Source organism: Drosophila teissieri, chromosome X (assembly GCF_016746235.2).
Source record: "Drosophila teissieri strain GT53w chromosome X, Prin_Dtei_1.1, whole genome shotgun sequence".
Classification (NCBI taxonomy): Eukaryota; Metazoa; Arthropoda; class Insecta; order Diptera; family Drosophilidae; genus Drosophila; species Drosophila teissieri.
Window position 1 is genome coordinate 12,642,363 of NC_053034.1, and position 16,079 is coordinate 12,658,441.

At 46.8% G+C, this 16,079-nt stretch overlaps 6 protein-coding genes across 6 annotated transcripts; 3 read left to right on the forward strand and 3 right to left on the reverse strand.

Annotated features, from left to right (window-relative positions):
- Positions 1 to 469: 469 nt before the first annotated feature.
- Positions 470 to 2,485, reverse strand: LOC122622990 (diphosphomevalonate decarboxylase). Its single transcript, XM_043801825.1, has 4 exons — positions 2,368 to 2,485; positions 2,243 to 2,313; positions 1,710 to 1,827; positions 470 to 1,649 (listed from the first exon to the last, which is right to left on the reverse strand). Exons 1-4 carry the CDS (start codon positions 2,417 to 2,419, stop codon positions 715 to 717), a joined length of 1,176 nt encoding a protein of 391 aa, XP_043657760.1. The 5' UTR covers positions 2,420 to 2,485; the 3' UTR covers positions 470 to 714.
- Positions 2,486 to 2,687: 202 nt separating this feature from the next.
- On the reverse strand, positions 2,688 to 5,091 carry LOC122623613 (T-complex protein 1 subunit zeta). The gene is made up of 2 exons (XM_043802868.1): positions 4,832 to 5,091; positions 2,688 to 4,431 (listed from the first exon to the last, which is right to left on the reverse strand). The coding sequence occupies exons 1-2, from the start codon at positions 4,966 to 4,968 to the stop codon at positions 2,967 to 2,969; spliced, it is 1,602 nt and encodes a 533-aa protein (XP_043658803.1). The 5' UTR covers positions 4,969 to 5,091; the 3' UTR covers positions 2,688 to 2,966.
- Positions 5,092 to 5,371: 280 nt separating this feature from the next.
- LOC122623907 (putative zinc finger protein 840) lies at positions 5,372 to 9,606 on the forward strand. The gene is made up of 3 exons (XM_043803284.1): positions 5,372 to 6,288; positions 6,441 to 6,797; positions 7,193 to 9,606. The coding sequence occupies exons 1-3, from the start codon at positions 5,554 to 5,556 to the stop codon at positions 8,384 to 8,386; spliced, it is 2,286 nt and encodes a 761-aa protein (XP_043659219.1). The 5' UTR covers positions 5,372 to 5,553; the 3' UTR covers positions 8,387 to 9,606.
- Positions 9,607 to 11,129: 1,523 nt separating this feature from the next.
- Positions 11,130 to 12,292, reverse strand: LOC122623908 (DNL-type zinc finger protein). Its single transcript, XM_043803285.1, has one exon. The coding sequence runs from the start codon at positions 12,128 to 12,130 to the stop codon at positions 11,555 to 11,557; it is 576 nt and encodes a 191-aa protein (XP_043659220.1). The 5' UTR covers positions 12,131 to 12,292; the 3' UTR covers positions 11,130 to 11,554.
- Positions 12,293 to 12,613: 321 nt separating this feature from the next.
- LOC122623982 (required for meiotic nuclear division protein 1 homolog) lies at positions 12,614 to 14,439 on the forward strand. The gene has a single exon (XM_043803395.1). The coding sequence runs from the start codon at positions 12,739 to 12,741 to the stop codon at positions 13,999 to 14,001; it is 1,263 nt and encodes a 420-aa protein (XP_043659330.1). The 5' UTR covers positions 12,614 to 12,738; the 3' UTR covers positions 14,002 to 14,439.
- Positions 14,440 to 14,677: 238 nt separating this feature from the next.
- LOC122622974 (actin-related protein 6) lies at positions 14,678 to 16,002 on the forward strand. The gene has a single exon (XM_043801802.1). It carries the CDS (start codon positions 14,752 to 14,754, stop codon positions 15,946 to 15,948), a length of 1,197 nt encoding a protein of 398 aa, XP_043657737.1. The 5' UTR covers positions 14,678 to 14,751; the 3' UTR covers positions 15,949 to 16,002.
- The last annotated feature ends 77 nt before the right edge of the window (positions 16,003 to 16,079 follow it).

Genomic DNA, 16,079 nt, shown 5'->3' on the forward strand with positions numbered 1-16,079 from the left:
CGCTCACTTTTAAAATGTAAACTTTAAACTGAAGTCTGCCATATACCATATCAAAAAAAAAAAAAAAATAATAATAATAATAAATATTTTCTTAGCAAGGCAAAGAAAACGTAGAATGTTGAAAAAGTTGTTTTATTATCACATTTTGGGCGGAAAATTGAATTATTCAGCAGTTTGAAGAGGTTTTCTATCACAAGCTGACTAAAGCAGCAGATGTTTTCTGTGCACAAAGCAATCAAATGTATGTGCATAAATAAACATATTTCAAAACGCTAACTTATTCTATTCAAACAAATGTTTACCCTGCGACCCCACAAGTATTCTTTAAAAATAGTTCGAAATCAACAACAGAGAAATTAAGTTAATGCATGCAGCGTATTTGCTCTAAATAATATAAATGCAAATAATATCAACACAAGTTTGCTAAAATTTCAATCGGAATTGATTTCCGTTTTTCGTGAATTTTATTTAAAAATAGCCAATTGTTTGTTCGACGAAATTCTTATGGTAGTAAAAATAAATAAAAGGAATAAATTAAGGTGTTTCATTGAGGTATTCAAATATTGTCATGTAAAAAAGGATAATCGTGCTTTTCAAATGTTTATATGTGCATTTTTCAGGCACCCCACCTATTCGCATAAATATATTCTACAAAATATTTTCCTTAAAGAATTTCTGTTTCTTTCCTCATGCAATACGTTCTAAAAATCACTTTTAATGCTCCAAGGGAAGTCCATTTAACAATAAACTCTCATCAGCGCCTAATTCCCTTGGTCCTTCACCAACTTTTGTGTGAATTATATATCTGAATGCATTCTTAGCATGAACATCTAGTGAATCGATTTTGCTGCTCAGATGTTCAGTATTTTCCACTTTTGGGATGGGAAGACCTCGCAAGTAAGTGCCACCATCCGCCAAGTCATTAGGGAACACTCGCTGGACAGCACTCAAGAGATGCGGTACGTTTTCCGCCAGGACATACAGACATGCATTTGGACCAGCATCGAAGGTGTACGCAGCATGATAGCTGCCCATTCTCTCGTTATATTCGTGAACAAAGGACACGATCCTGTGCGACACATCGTTCATGTAGACACACGGCGGATAGGTGTCCAGGGCGACGGCATGGAACTGATTCGAGTCCTTCATCGTTATCTCGGCGAATGTCTGAAAGTCATGACTTGCGATGGCCCCTCTCAGTTGGTTGATCCTGTCGGGAACCACTTGATCCACGCGATGCTTGATTAACTGCGACGTCTTCACCGACTGCTGCATGCCCTTTGTGGAGGCCGTCTTCTTCCTCGCATCATTTACGACCAGGATGAGCACGTGCATGTCGGGCCAGTGGGCAGAAGGAGCTATCTGCTTGGCCACCGAATCGCTCCCATCATCCAGTGCTCCACGATGCCACTGCACAAATCCGCCATACAGACTGCGACATGCCGATCCACTTCCTTGTCGCGCCACCGTCGTCAGCTCCTCATTCAGCGGTATATCGTACAGCCGGGAGAGGGAGTACACCAGGCAGGCGTAGCCGGCTGCACTGGATGCCAGACCAGCGGCGGTGGGGAAATTGTTCACCGATGCGATGTGCAGCTTCCAGGATGGCGACACCTTCTGGGAGCCCTTCGCCACAGCCAGTCGATGAACTGGTAATGCATTTGCATGTTTAAAATGTTGCATTAGAACATCTTGTACAATAAACTCACCTTCCTTTAAGCAGCGCTGCAGGCGGGAACCCTCTTCAAAGGGCACCTCCTCCCCATTCAACCACATGCGATTCCTCTCAAAGGTTTCCGAAGCAGTCACTGTGGTCTTGGCGCATAGCTGCAAAGATGGGATAACGAAAAATATTAGTTTAAAATGTTAATAGTCAGCAAACAACAATTATATATACATATATATATTTAAACAAATTTCATATTTATAAATATAATTTGGAAACTACAGGATGTTGAACAATTCATATCAATGATCTAAGTTTTTAAGTTCAAATATTTGTATTGTTTTCTAAGTAAATTCAGTGAATACACAAATCGAAAAAATGCGGAGAAAAGTGAAAATCTGTGAGATCTTGTCAGACGTTAAAAAGAAAGTTTTCGTTATATTTACATTTGCGGGAAAATTGAAACTGGTTAACCGCACTAAATAATAAATATATTATAAAGGGGTATTTTAAGGCTACAATGCGTCACTTTTAATAATAATAAATGGAGCTTTACACAATTTCGTTAATATTTACCTCATCGGTGCTCAGAGTCATGCTAATGGAATCATTGACGGGCAGAATGAGATCTTCGTGCCGCTTTCCCCCTGAAAGAATGCCAATGGGTTTATGCCCCATGAGAATTGTATTCATTTACCTACAGTATTTTATGAGTGCTATGTTCACGGGCGCCACACAAGTAACCGAAATCATGTTTGAAAATGTTTCCAATTCAGAAATCCAATTTGTTTCTTTTTGGTGCTGCTTTCCAGCGAAAGCGACAACTGTTGACTGTGGTGTGACCAGCAGTGTGCTTTTTAAATATACCACGTAGTTGGGGTATTCCCCATGTGTTGGGGGGTTTGCGTCACGGCTAGCCCGCTGGCTCCAGTACTTTAAAATATTTAAACATATGGCGCCAACGCTAAATTCAAAGTTCAATCCAATAACACGTTTATTTTGAAATGCAATTCACGTGACGTTTCGATTTAAGCATTTATTTTTAAACCAATGGTTTGTAGTGAGTAAACATTAGTGGTAATAAAAATAGAAAATACATTAGCGTTTAGTATAGAGCTTTGTATGATTTTTAATATATTTTATTGTGAATACTTGCAGCCGCAACCATTCCGAGTTCGTGTGTTTCCATATCATTTACGTTATGTTTTCTTTTGGTTGTGGGGCTGTGAGAGACGCGGGTTGAGGAGCAGGCGTTGCATTAACTTGGTTAACGTGAATGAATCGATTGAATTGATGGGGACTAGCCCTTGAGGCTCGTCATGCCCGCACGCATCACCTCGTCGACGAGAAGCAGGTTGCTGGCAATGATCGAGCAGGAGTTGAGGATCTGCTTCTTAACGATGTAGTTGTCGTAGACGCCCAGATCCACCGGCTTCATGGGCTCGCCGGAGGCCAGATCCAGGCCGATCAGTTCGGGGCTCAGGCGATCCTCCACAGTCAGCTTGACAATTGTGTCCTGGGCATCGTAGCCGCTGTTCACGGCCAGCGTCTTGGGAATGACCAGCAGGGCATCGGCAAAGGCCTGCACTGCCAGGCGGGACTTGCCCTTGATGGTGTCCTTAAAGGCGACCAGCTCGTTGTAGGCGCGCACCTCGAATGCACCAGCTCCGGGCACCAGAGCCTTGTCGGCAATGGTGTTGTTGATGGCACGCAGACCGTCCCTGATGGCATCCTTGATCTGGGTGATCGTGTGCTTGTTGGGACCCTTGATCAGGATCGTGACGGACAGCGGGTTCTTGCAGTCCTCCACGAAAGTGTACTTGTTCTCGCCCAGAACATGCTCGTAGACCACACCAGCGTAGCCCAAGTGCTCCTCCTGGAGATCGTCAAAGGAGTTCATTGCGGTGCCACCGCAGGCCAAGGCCAGACGCTCCATGTTGCGGCGCTTGGCACGACGCAGGGCCAGAATGCCCTCCTTGGCCAGGGCGTCCAGAGAGATGGGATCGATGCCCTTCTGGTTGATCAGCACGAAGGTCTTGTCGGTGCCATCGCACACGGAGCGCTTCAGTTCGATCACCTTCTTCACGCGCTGGTCGATGAAGTCGCGCTCGGCGCGCACAAAGGCCTCACGCTCCTCAGCGGTCTTGTAGAAGAAGCCAGAGTTGACCTCAGCCTTCTCGTACTCCAGCGAGACATTGGCCGTGAGGATGTAGGCATTCTCCAAACGCTTTGGCATGTCCGGGTGGCGAGCACCATGATCCATGACCAGACCACGCACCAGCTGCGTATCGGTATCGGTTTTGTGCTGCATCTCCATCAGCTCCACCATGTGGAGGTCCACGGGCTTGTTCTTATCGGCACTGGCAATGGTCAGCACGGCATCGACGCACACGTCCGTAAGCAGATCGGCAAGAGCGGGATGCACCTTGGTCTTCAGACTTGTGTTGGCCACCTCCACCAGGTTCTTCTTGTTGATCTCCACGGGCACCTTGACCTTGTCGAGCACCTCCAAAGCCTTGTCGCGGGCCTTCTCGAAACCCTCGGTCATGATGCGAGGATGCAGTCCCTCGGACAGATAGATATCAGCCTGCTTTAGGAGCTCGCCAATGAGCATCACAGTGGTGGTGGTTCCATCGCCGGTGGAATCATCCTGGGCCGTGCTGGCCCTGGCAATCATGGAGGCAGTGGGATGCTGGATCTGCATTTCGTGGAGCAGGACATTGCCATCCTTGGTGATCTTGATGTCGCCGGCGCCAGAAACCAACCTGCGAAGTTTCTAGAATTAGTATGCTTGTTTCACTTTGCACGGCGCGTGAGTCAAGTCACGCCTCTTTCGCTCCCACTTTCTGAATCACCCGGTGCTCGATATGCAGTTTAACAAACACTTCTTACTAAACTAAAACCTCTGGGGGCATTTTTCATTTAAGGTTGTATTTGAAATTGAATAAAAACACTTGGTTTCTAAGCTTTTTGCTCCAGACTTGCAACATTCTCTCTCTTTCTTTTGCGATGACGCATGCCGCTAGTTCAACTCTAACCTTAAACTTGCAGCCGCCGCAGCTGTGGCCAAAACTTATGTTTTTACGTCTATTAACTTGCATTCTGACTTAAACTGCTATTGCAACGCAAAGTAAAGGATATTAAAGTACGGTTTAAGTCACTTACATCTTCACGGTGCCCTTGGGTCCCAAATTGGTGCGCATCACATCCTGCAATCCCTTGGCGGCACTGATATTGATGGCCAGAGCCTGGGCGGCGCGGGCGAACTCGGCCTTGGGGTTCAGCAAGCTAATTGAAGCCATCGCGTCTTGCAATTAAACAGATATTTTCTTTGCCGGGCGAATTAAATCAATAAGATTGGCACAAATCGAAACACGCTGAGAGTCAGCCGAATCGAAGAAATTAGATGACAAGTGTGACCAGATCGGGGGAAAGCCAACTAGAGACTTCAAAACAGTACAATCGATAGTACGATTTCCTTAAGACAATAACGATAGTTTAAAGCACCTATATTTTGTAGCTCTTTGTATTTTCTATTAATTATCTTACTTATTTGCAGACAAGGTATGTAAGTGAGTAACATACAAAATGGCATTTTAAGAAATTGTTAAATATTTCCCGCTAGAAATGGCTATTTTCCAGCTAAATCACACCAAAATAAATTTAATCGGCAGGTGAGCTACCACCGATTCCGATAAGCAAATGAAATGCAAGCGTGCGCCCAAACCCCAACACTAAAAAGTTTTTTTTTTATTGGCCAAATCGGGATAAAATAAAGTCAAAATAAAGCACGATATTCGAGTGCGCCGACCGCAGCGTAGCTTACCGAGAGCCCCAATTGAATTCCGATCGTTAACCGGACAGGACGAGGATCCGCAGGCGGCGCGATGAGTGTCCTGGCGTATCCACGTACCAACGACGAGGAGATTTTCCGTCACTGCACCAAGGACTGCGGAATGGTGACGGCCACAGAGGACTTCCAGTACTTTGCCCTGCGATGCATCTTCTGCAGCGAGAAGTTCCTCTACTTCGACTCCTTCATCGGCCACATGCAGACAGTTCACCTGGGCGACCAGTCTGTGGCGAATACCGCCGCCGCATCCCGTCACTCCTTCAATCTCGGCGAGCCCATGTCCCTGTCCGGTCGCAATGGGGATCTGCTCAACTTCCACGAGATTGAAGACTTAACAGACGCGGACACGGCGCTGCTGGAGCCCCAAATGGTCATCAAACAGGAGCTCCAGGATCTGCCCTGCAGCGATGATGAAGTGGTCGCCGACGAGGACGACGATGACGAGCACCGGCTACACGATTCCGAGGCTGGTGAGGATGAGGACGAGGCCATACTGCCCGAAAGCGATGTGCCGGTGGTCAGTTCGAAGACGCGAGCGCGCAAAAAGGTCACAAAGCAGCGCCAGAGGGACATATCTAGCGAGGTTCTCATTGCCGGCGACGGCGATTCCTCCATGGACGACTACGGTGATCCGGATCACAGCTATATGGACGACAACTCCGGGGAGTACATGGACTTTGCCGGATTCGACGGCGTTAACCACAGTGGCTTTGGACCCGAATCGGACTTTCTCAGCTATGATGAGATGGTGGAGGAGTCCCTGCTGGGAGTAAGCTCCATTTTCATACTATATACATAAATATGCATATTTTGTGACAAATTTTCATCCTTTGATTTAAAAGCTACATTTATTTCACCCTTAATTTTCACTAATTTCCATATACCTATTTGTAATGATTTTGTTATTTTCCCACCCCTTAGCGCGACCGGGAGGTTACGATGCACATCAAGGACCGCAAGATGATCCAGTTTCTCATCCACTCGTATCAGCGCAACCCCTTTCTGTGGGACCACGGCAATGCGCAGTTCCGGGATCGGGTGAAGCGCGCCCGCTTCCTTGACTGGATTGTCCTGGAGTTCAAGAGCCGGTTTAACATCTCGCTGGCCAAGGATGCAATCACCCGCAAGTGGGACAACCTGCGGACGGTGTACAAGCGGGAGTGCAATCGCATGGCCCTGGAGAAGACCAACATCAGTACGCTGTGGTACTTCAAGGAGCTGCATTTCCTCAATGAGGTATACAGCTACAACGATAAGATGTCCGATGCTGTTGTTAAGGTTAGTGGTCCTCCCTTGAATTCGATACTATGCGTCCGCTTCTCCCAAATGGGGGTGGATTGAAACGAAAGCTAGACAGCGGATTAATTAACGTTAACAGGGGGGCGAGTAGAGAAATCCTTTTATCTAACGTCGTGGTAAGGGTGATGGGTACAAAATCATCCGTTTAATTTAACATCGATTTTAAATTCTTGGAAATGTAAGGGCCGATTTTCTTCGCCACTAATTAATTTATAAACCGAACTTCTGCTGCATATGCGCAGTAATAGAGTCTTCTCTTCCCACCTCACAATGCAACTCATAAATGCCTAATCAGAGTTGTTCGGTGCATGGGAAATTGGTAGTTTTGTGGGCGATATCCAAATGTCAATCAATAACTCTCCTCCTTCCGACAGGAAACCTCATATCGCCGCCGCTTCTCGGCCATTTGGAACGATACATCAACCGCCAAGCTGCTGAGCATGGTGAAGCGGTACCAGTGCTTTTACAACCGCTTCGATCCCGACTACCGCAGCAAGGAGCGACGCGGCGAGGGACTCCACCAGATGGCCATTGAACTGCAGCAGCTAATCGATGTGACCACCATCCAGATCTCGAAGCGCATTTCCCAGCTGCGATTCGACTACTCCAAGCAGAAGATGGAACGTCTTAATAGCGAGCGGCTGGGCAAGAAATTTATTGCGAACTATCTGTATTACGATCAGATGCACTTTATGGACGACGACATTCCGCCGTTCAAGTGCGCACACTGTCCGGAAATAGTGCAAACACTCAGGGAACTGGACCTCCACATGCTCACCCACCAGCCCAGTTTGGGTGGCGGTTACTATTGCAATATCTGTAGCATACAGTTCCACAATGCCGAGGAGTTCGACAGCCACAAGCAGCTGCATTTGGGCGGCGTAACCGACATTAAGTTCAACTGCGAATTGTGCACGGCCAGCTTCCGGGAGAAGGCCAACTACGATGAGCACCTGCGGCGCCACAACGAGGAGCTGTTCCTGCCCTCGCTGGCGCTGAATCACAGCATCATGGAAGGCGGTATAGGAGACGACGAGATCGGAGTCGAGGGCGAGGAATCCAGAGGCAGCGGCAGCCGTCGAAGAAGGACGCACGCTGCTAAAACAGCCGATGACATGGTCGACGATGATGATCAAATGGGCGGAGGTGGTGGTGGAGGCAGTGACATTGCCAAGCCGTATGGATGCGATGTGTGCCGCCGCAGTTTCGCCACGCCGGGCCACCTGAATGCGCATCGAATTGTCCACCAGGATGAGCGGGAGCGGTGCTATAAATGCGACTATCCGCAGTGCAATAAATCGTTTGTGGCGCGCAACAGCCTGTTCGAGCACCTGAAGCAGCACTACAGCAACGAGGAGTTCAAGTGCGACATTTGCGGCAAGACATTCAAGTCGACAAAGAATCTGCAGAACCACAAGCAGATCCACGACAAAATCAAGCGCTACGTCTGCCAGATATGCGGATCGGCGTTCGCCCAGGCGGCCGGCCTCTATCTGCACAAGCGTCGCCACAATCGACCCAATGGTGCCGTCGGCGCTGTTGGGCGTTCGGGTCGTAGCAGTCTGTGAGATAGGGATTGGGAGAGGGACAAGGACAAGGACTGCACCAAGGCCAAGAGCCGCGGTAGGGGGCGCGGACGTGGTCGTGGGCGTGGTCGCTATGTCAAATAGTTTTACATGTAACTGAAATTGAAACTGTAACTGCAACTGCAACTGTAACGTCTTTAAATTGCCAGCAACTTAGGCAGCTTAGTTAGCTTTCTTAATCTTAGTTTTAGACTCCACGATGTTCAGTCCTATTTGCAATTTGATTCAGTTGAAAGCACTGTCAGCTAACTGAAATGACACAGTTTTCGCAGAAACCGAAACTATTTCACTGTCAAAATGAGTAACTTTGCATGCAGCTATCTTACAAATATCATATTTGTATCTATAATTTTGTCTGAATCGAAACCGCGAACAGGGTCTCATATATTATTTTGTTTTAGATATTAATTAACGACGCTAACCTTAATTTAATTGAATTCTATTCGAATCCACTTACCTGTAGTCGTACTTAAACGCAAAAAGTATTTAACAACGCCCATGAATGCAACTTTAGTTTTAAGCAACTTGTCAAACACTTCCTTCGACTTCCCAATGATTCGTGAGTAAGTTCAAATAGACAGAGACAGAGATAGGAAGGGCCAGAAAGAGAGGGGTAGAGAGGTACTTATTATTAATAACAAATGCTTAACATTTCAGTGCCAATTTCGAGTTCTTCTCCCCAGACACAGACAGCATTACAATCTGATTATTCATGTAAGAATTGTATACATTCCTCCCCGTCCCACGAAAATCGATGTGAGCGAGTAGATGCATTCCAGAACTAAGTATTTCATAAAGTATTCTATGTACTAACTATATATTTATACGCAAGAACTACAACTGCAGCAGCCAATTGCCATCAAACTGATAGACCGAACCGGAAAGCCCAGCAACTTAAGCCGATAATTAACAGCAATAACTAAGTTACTAAGCATCTAACAAGCACCTATGTTTAAGCCACTCAATGCGAAATACACCCACAAACATAATGTACTGCACGGTGCGTGGCCATTGACATTGTAATTGCCTAATGGCCATGAAACGCACTGTTCGCGAACGACTGAATCTGTAATACACTTCGAGGCGAGTTACGTTCTCGAAAATATCGCGCGACTTCGTCCTGTAATCGTAACTTTAACCTATCGTACATCTATGTAATCCTATCTGTAAATATATAACTCGAGCAGGCCGATTAACTATAACAGCATACGACACGTAGCTATAGCCATGGCAATATAGCATACGGAAACAAGAACCCAGAGCCCAGTTGGGGAAAACTTCATTTAAGCCTAAGTTCATTTAGCACAATTTCGCAGAGCATCCGGCTCGGCAGCTAACTCATTAATGCGAAATTAACCAAAATCCAAGACCGCTTATCAAGGTCCGTCGGCTTCCTTTGGATTTGGGCGAGCATTCAAACAAATTGTGAAATAGTTAACAAAAGTGAGACGAAAATACAAAACAATTTAGAGCCAGAGCGAGATTAATAATCACAAGAATCGTAACAAAAGTGCGCTTCCAGGAGAATCAGACGGAAAACAAAAACACACGCAACCTACAAAACAAGCAAAAAGAAACTCATCCGAAAAAGAACGAAATATTTAAACAAAGTAGCATCGTAATGAAAATTTTAAACCGTAAGAAGCGTCTTCTAAACTGTGTAAATTAACTAAGAGACAACAGAAGCAAATCACAATTTTATTTATCCTAGTAATATCAAATGAGATTTTAGTACCATACAATATATACACACGCGTATTCGAAGTATTCTCGAATAAATAGGTTTAAATAATTTAAAAAACACACCCCCATAGTTTCATTAAAGGTCGGGCATTACTCTCTTTTACTTTCCAACAAATCATATTCTTAAATTACATTCCCAGCTCCATTTGCCTCCAAAGATAACCGATGTATCTGTATCTTTACACCTGCTGTCGCGCGTGTGGGAAGCTTCTATAGCGATGGAGCTAGACGCGATGCCGTGGAATCATCTTGTTTGTTTACTCTAAATAATATATGTATTTTGAATTGTCTTGACGTCACAAAAGGCGCAGTGTCATGCTTAGTTGGGGATTCGAATTATATGTATGCCTATATGACACTGAATCAATCAGCTCAAAATAATTAAAAATAATAAGTGGTTAACTGCATTGGGTTCTATAATAATTATGATCTTTGGATTGTACTTTATTTTCCATTAGTCGAAACACATAAGAGGGCTCATTTAGTTGTCAAAAAATGAGAATGATAATTGGTAGGACTACCTGGCGTTCACCAAAGACTCCGTGGGCTTTTTATCACCCGTCCACGTGCCGCCAGCGCCAAAAATCCGCTGTTGTTAGTCCATTTGGGGGCATATCTCTTTGGGATTCGGCCCCTTAAGACGTAGAACCGATCACTCGACAGGGGCGTGTTCGCCATACTTATATATGGTATACATTAGTGTCTAGCGCCAAAGCCGTATCTATACCTACCCGGCACATTTCACCATTGCGTCGGCAAATCGGCGGCATGCCAATTTTTATTGTTGCGATGATTAGCACCCCGGCTGTGTTTTGATCGATTCGATCAATTAGCAAGCGGCCACCGGCCCCCTCGACTTCTACCGGCTTCTAGGTCTCTCCAGATACGTCCACTTTCGACGGGGCGAAATTTAGAGTTTTAGGTAGTCACATTAATCAGCGTCTAGCATATATGCGTACACAGAAAGAAAACCAGGTCAATATAAAATAGGCACAGCGTATATTAACAAACTTGATCATTGCAGCTATACATTCAGTTAAACTTAAACATTTCGAGTTCATATCAACAATTTTTGACATTTTGCTTTCTGTGTACCCTGATTAGATAGTATTCAGCGCAATAACAGATTTAGCCATATACAAATATGTTTTTAGCTATTGAACTGGGCGTTCCTTTAATCACTTTGTAGGCATTACTCACGGCCCGAAACAATCAACAATTACAGTACAATTATTATATACAGCCAGCTGAGCTCGGAAACAGAATGTGGGATTCCGGTTTGCAATTGGGTACTTGGGTGCTTGGGTTCAATGCGCCACCCCGTGTCGAGTGTGTCCTCCTCAGACACGATTCGCAGGTTGACGGCACCAGGTTCTCTCCTGTACTGATGCCCTTTGACTAGAGTTCCTAAATCAGCTCGCCGCGCTCGTTCACCTTGATCACGCGGACGCGGGCATGCCGGTCGGCCAGCACCTGGTCGATATTCTTGCTGGTACTGATTCCAGAGCTAATGCTGCTATCACCATCACTGCCGGTAAATAGTCCTAGATTGTCCTTGATCAAATGGTCGACGGCACAGCCGTCGCACTGTAGGATCACCACGCCACTATAGTAGGCCTCCTCGCTGATGGTCTTCGTGTTGCGGGTGTTGCACAGCTTGCAGCGGTACACTAGCTCCATGCGGCGTTGCATGCGTCCGAAGCGCTTCAGTGTCGTTGGTGACAGAGAGCCATTTGCCTGGTTCCCGGACGAAGTGCATCCCAGGTCAAATTGTTTGGCCGTGAAATGGCACGCATCGAGTATGGAGCGCGGTATGGAAAGAGGTGCTGGACGCGACGCTTTCAGCAGCGTGTCGGCATCGGTGGTTAGCGGAACGGCGTCCACCGCCTGCTGCTGCTGGGTGGCGTTGAGAATAGCGTTTTGTCCATTCTGTCGCAAATAGTTGAGCGTTCGCGATGTAAAGATGTTGCGCAATGCGTTCATTTTACGTTGCTATCATGCGGTGTTGCACATCCGCTTTGCTTCCTGTTCTTATTGCCCGCTGCAGTGCGTCCTGAATTCTGGCGCCGCACGTGCTGAATGTTGAGTAGTTACTGCGTTTTGTTTTGCCCCAAACGGGGAAGAAAATGGTTAAGTGGGAGCAAGGAAAACAGCTGATGTCTATCGTTATCGCAACAGTGCAGGCGGTTGGCTGGAAAACACAGCTTTTTACCACCAAAATAAAGTTCCCACACTTTAGCTATTTTGTAGCCAGGTTCGATGTATTTTGTAGTTACTGGTACAAGGTTTCAACAACTTTTGATGTGTCTTGAAGTCTCGTATCCATTCTTGATGTTTAAAAAATAACAGCACTTCAGCTAGCAAAATTGTACTATAACTACCAAGCAATCATGGAAATTCATATCTTACAAATAGCTAACGGCTGGGAAACAAGTTCATCACTGTGTGCCTATCGAATTCGATAATCACAACAAACGACTATCGGAAGCCGGCTACTATATTATATAGCCACCAGATACGATACGTTACCAAACCGATCTCATCTCCCAGAAATGGGCCACTAATTTTTGCTGTAGAATAACTGAAACGCCATGAACTTTGCACGCCTGAGACTCGGGCAGATGGTCCTGGGAGGACTTCGAATTCCGCGCCAGCAGCTGCAGACGCAGTGTATGATGAGCCGGCGCCGATGGCTGGCCAGTGAAGCCACCTCATCGGCTGCGGCGCCAGCTCAAGCAGCTTCTGCACCCAGAACCCAAACGCAGCCGCGGGTAAAACCATTGCCGCTAGCTGAGGAGCGCCTGGAGTCTATTCTATCGCCCATTCGCACCAGGATTATTCGAAAGAAGCGCTTGGCCATCGATGAACTGTCTGCTTTGGGTTTTCTCAACACCCGTGGTTACACGACAGCCGAGGAGTACAATCTGGAGGATCTGCAGATAGCCCTTCGCGAACAGAACCTGTACGAGACGAAGCGTTTCTTTTCCACAGACAATCTGGACGTGGAACAGAATGTGCTCTTTGTGGCGGCCAAATATCCGACGGGTCAGCAGCCGCGAGAGATATTCTTCTTTCGCGAGGGTTCGGTGGTCTTTTGGAACTGCAGCGACATCGAGACGAACAATGTGCTTAGTTTCCTGCGCGCCTTCGAAAGAGAATCGTATGTGAGTGCCCTGGTTCACGGGGAGAGCGAGGTGATGCCCTACACCTATATCCCATCGACGGCGGTGGATGTGGAGGGCGATCTGGTGGCGGAGAGCAGTGATTTCAATGTCACGTCTCGGGCATTCTTCCAAAATGGCAAGTTCTTTGTCACCGCCGATACGGATAGCTTCCTGTACAAGTACACCTTCTCCAATGCGATGGCGCAGTCGATAAAGCTGGGCATGTGGGAAGCCACACTGGACCGCTATATAGACTCCATTGAGCATCTCACCGAGGATCTAAAGCGTGGTCGCCGACTAAGAATCTCGCGGGCGGCCATGCTGCGAAAAACCGGAGAACTGTTTGCCCTGCGTCATGTGATCAACCTGTCGTCGGATCTGCTGGATGCTCCCGATTTCTACTGGGATCGCGAGGAACTGGAGGCGTTGTATCTGCAGGTGTGCTCCTACTTTAGCATCTCACGGCGCACCAAGGTGATGAACGAGAAGATCAATCACTGCGTGGAACTGGCCGAGCTGGTGTCCCACAACCTAAACGATGCCCATCACATTCGACTGGAATGGATGATCATAATTCTGATCATGGTGGAGGTGGGCTTTGAAGTGCTGCACTTCGTCAGCGATCACAGCGATCCGCACAAGCTGGAGGTCCTGCCACTGGCGGCACCTGCCGCCTCAATTCCCAAATAGCAAGTAGGCTTAGTCAACAGTTTTTGTACTATATTTGTATTTTGCCGAAATATATAATTGTTAGCGTTCCCAAAAAAAAAGTTACAATATGGCAATATACTTTTTATTAATTTTGATCATTTATAACTAATGCTGCAGCAACAGCAGCTACAAGTGATAGTTTATATTTTGTTTATTTCACAATGTTTACATTTGAGTACTTAATAGTAATGCATTTTGGTATAGCCTGTGAGACCGTATCTTAAAACAAAAATAATACCATATTACCATTTCCCCCGACGCAGTAGCCACAACTAAAAGTCCAAAAGCTAGGCATCTCTCTCTCTCCATTTGTCCAGCTGCTTACACCACGTCATAGATGCCAGCTAGCTTAGGCACTTACACTTGGTCGAAAGCACATTATTGACCACTTTTGCTACCACAAAATACTTTACCTACACTTGGTATTTGTAAACCACATGTCGAAAAAGTCGTTTGGTTAAGTGTGACTTTTGAGAATCGCAGAGGAGGGCACCTCTTTTTTAGTATTATTTAGTATTTTTATTATATACTAAATACCAAACATTAGTAATTTTACATTTTACATTTTTATTGACTGTAGAAAATACCAAAACTTCCGAATTTGAAATAAATATCGCTAGATCCGATAAAAAAAAATGGCTAGAACAATCGACAGCACTAAAGCAGACGAAATTTCGTTTGTTGTCTTTCGGAAAATGCTATAGATCAACAACGCGAACTACGGAAAGAATGGCCAACGCTGTGGTGGTGTTGGACAACGGGGCGCACACGGCCAAAGTGGGCCTGGCCAATCAGGACGAGCCGCAGGTGGTACCCAACTGCATCATGAAAGCGAAGAGCGAGCGGCGGCGCGCTTTTGTAGGCAATCAGATAGATGAATGCCGGGACACATCGGCGCTCTATTACATCCTGGCGTTCCAGCGCGGCTACCTGCTCAACTGGGATACACAGAAGACGGTGTGGGACTACATCTTCAGCAAGGACGGTATCGGTTGTACGCTGGAAAACCGCAATATTGTCATCACCGAGCCTCAGATGAACTTCCAGAGCGTCCAGGAGGCGATGCTGGAGATGCTGTTTGAGGAGTACCGGGTGGCCGGTGTATACAAGACCACTGCTGCCGATCTGGCTGCCTTTAACTATGTCGCTGACAGCGAGGAGCGCACCACAATGCAGTCGCTCAACTGCATTATCATCGATGTCGGCTACAGTTTCACCCACATTGTTCCCTTTGTGCTGGGAAGGCGCGTTCTCGAGGGCATACGACGCATCGACATGGGCGGCAAGGCGCTGACCAACCACCTGAAGGAGCTGATCTCCTATCGCCACCTTAACGTTATGGACGAGAGTCATGTGGTTAACCAGATCAAGGAAGATGTCTGCTTTGTGGCGGAGGACTTCAAGCAGGCGATGCAGGTGCATTATTCGGAGGAGAAGCGCCGCGAAATCACCGTGGATTATGTCCTTCCGGACTTCACCACCGTCAAACGGGGCTATGTCCGTATACCCGGCAAGCCGCGCGAGGATGAGGAGCAGCAGCAAATGGTGCCGCTCTGCAACGAACGCTTCACCGTGCCCGAATTGCTCTTCAATCCCTCGGATATTGGTGTGCAGCAGGTGGGCATTCCGGAGGCGGTGGCCGATTGCTTGAAGGCTTGCCCCTGGGAGGCGCACCGTGAACTCCTGCTCAACATCCTTATTGTGGGCGGCAGTGCCCAGTTTCCCGGATTTCTGCCGCGCCTCAAGCAGGATTTGCGCGCTCTAGTGCCCGACGATCTGGAGGTGTCGCTCATCTGCCCCGAAGATCCGGTACGGTACGCTTGGTACGGCGGCAAGGAGGTGGCAACCAGCCCAAACTTTGACGAGTTTGTCTACACGCACGACGACTACGATGAGTACGGTTTCCAGGGCATTAATCAGCGGTAATAAGCACGTAGTCTAAGTCTTTTTTTGTACACAATAAACTTGATTCGAAAGCGATTTTTCTAGAACATTCCTTGTCTATATATTGAACTAGGGCTAAAGAGGACAAACTGCCAGCCTGAGGCCAGGAAGCG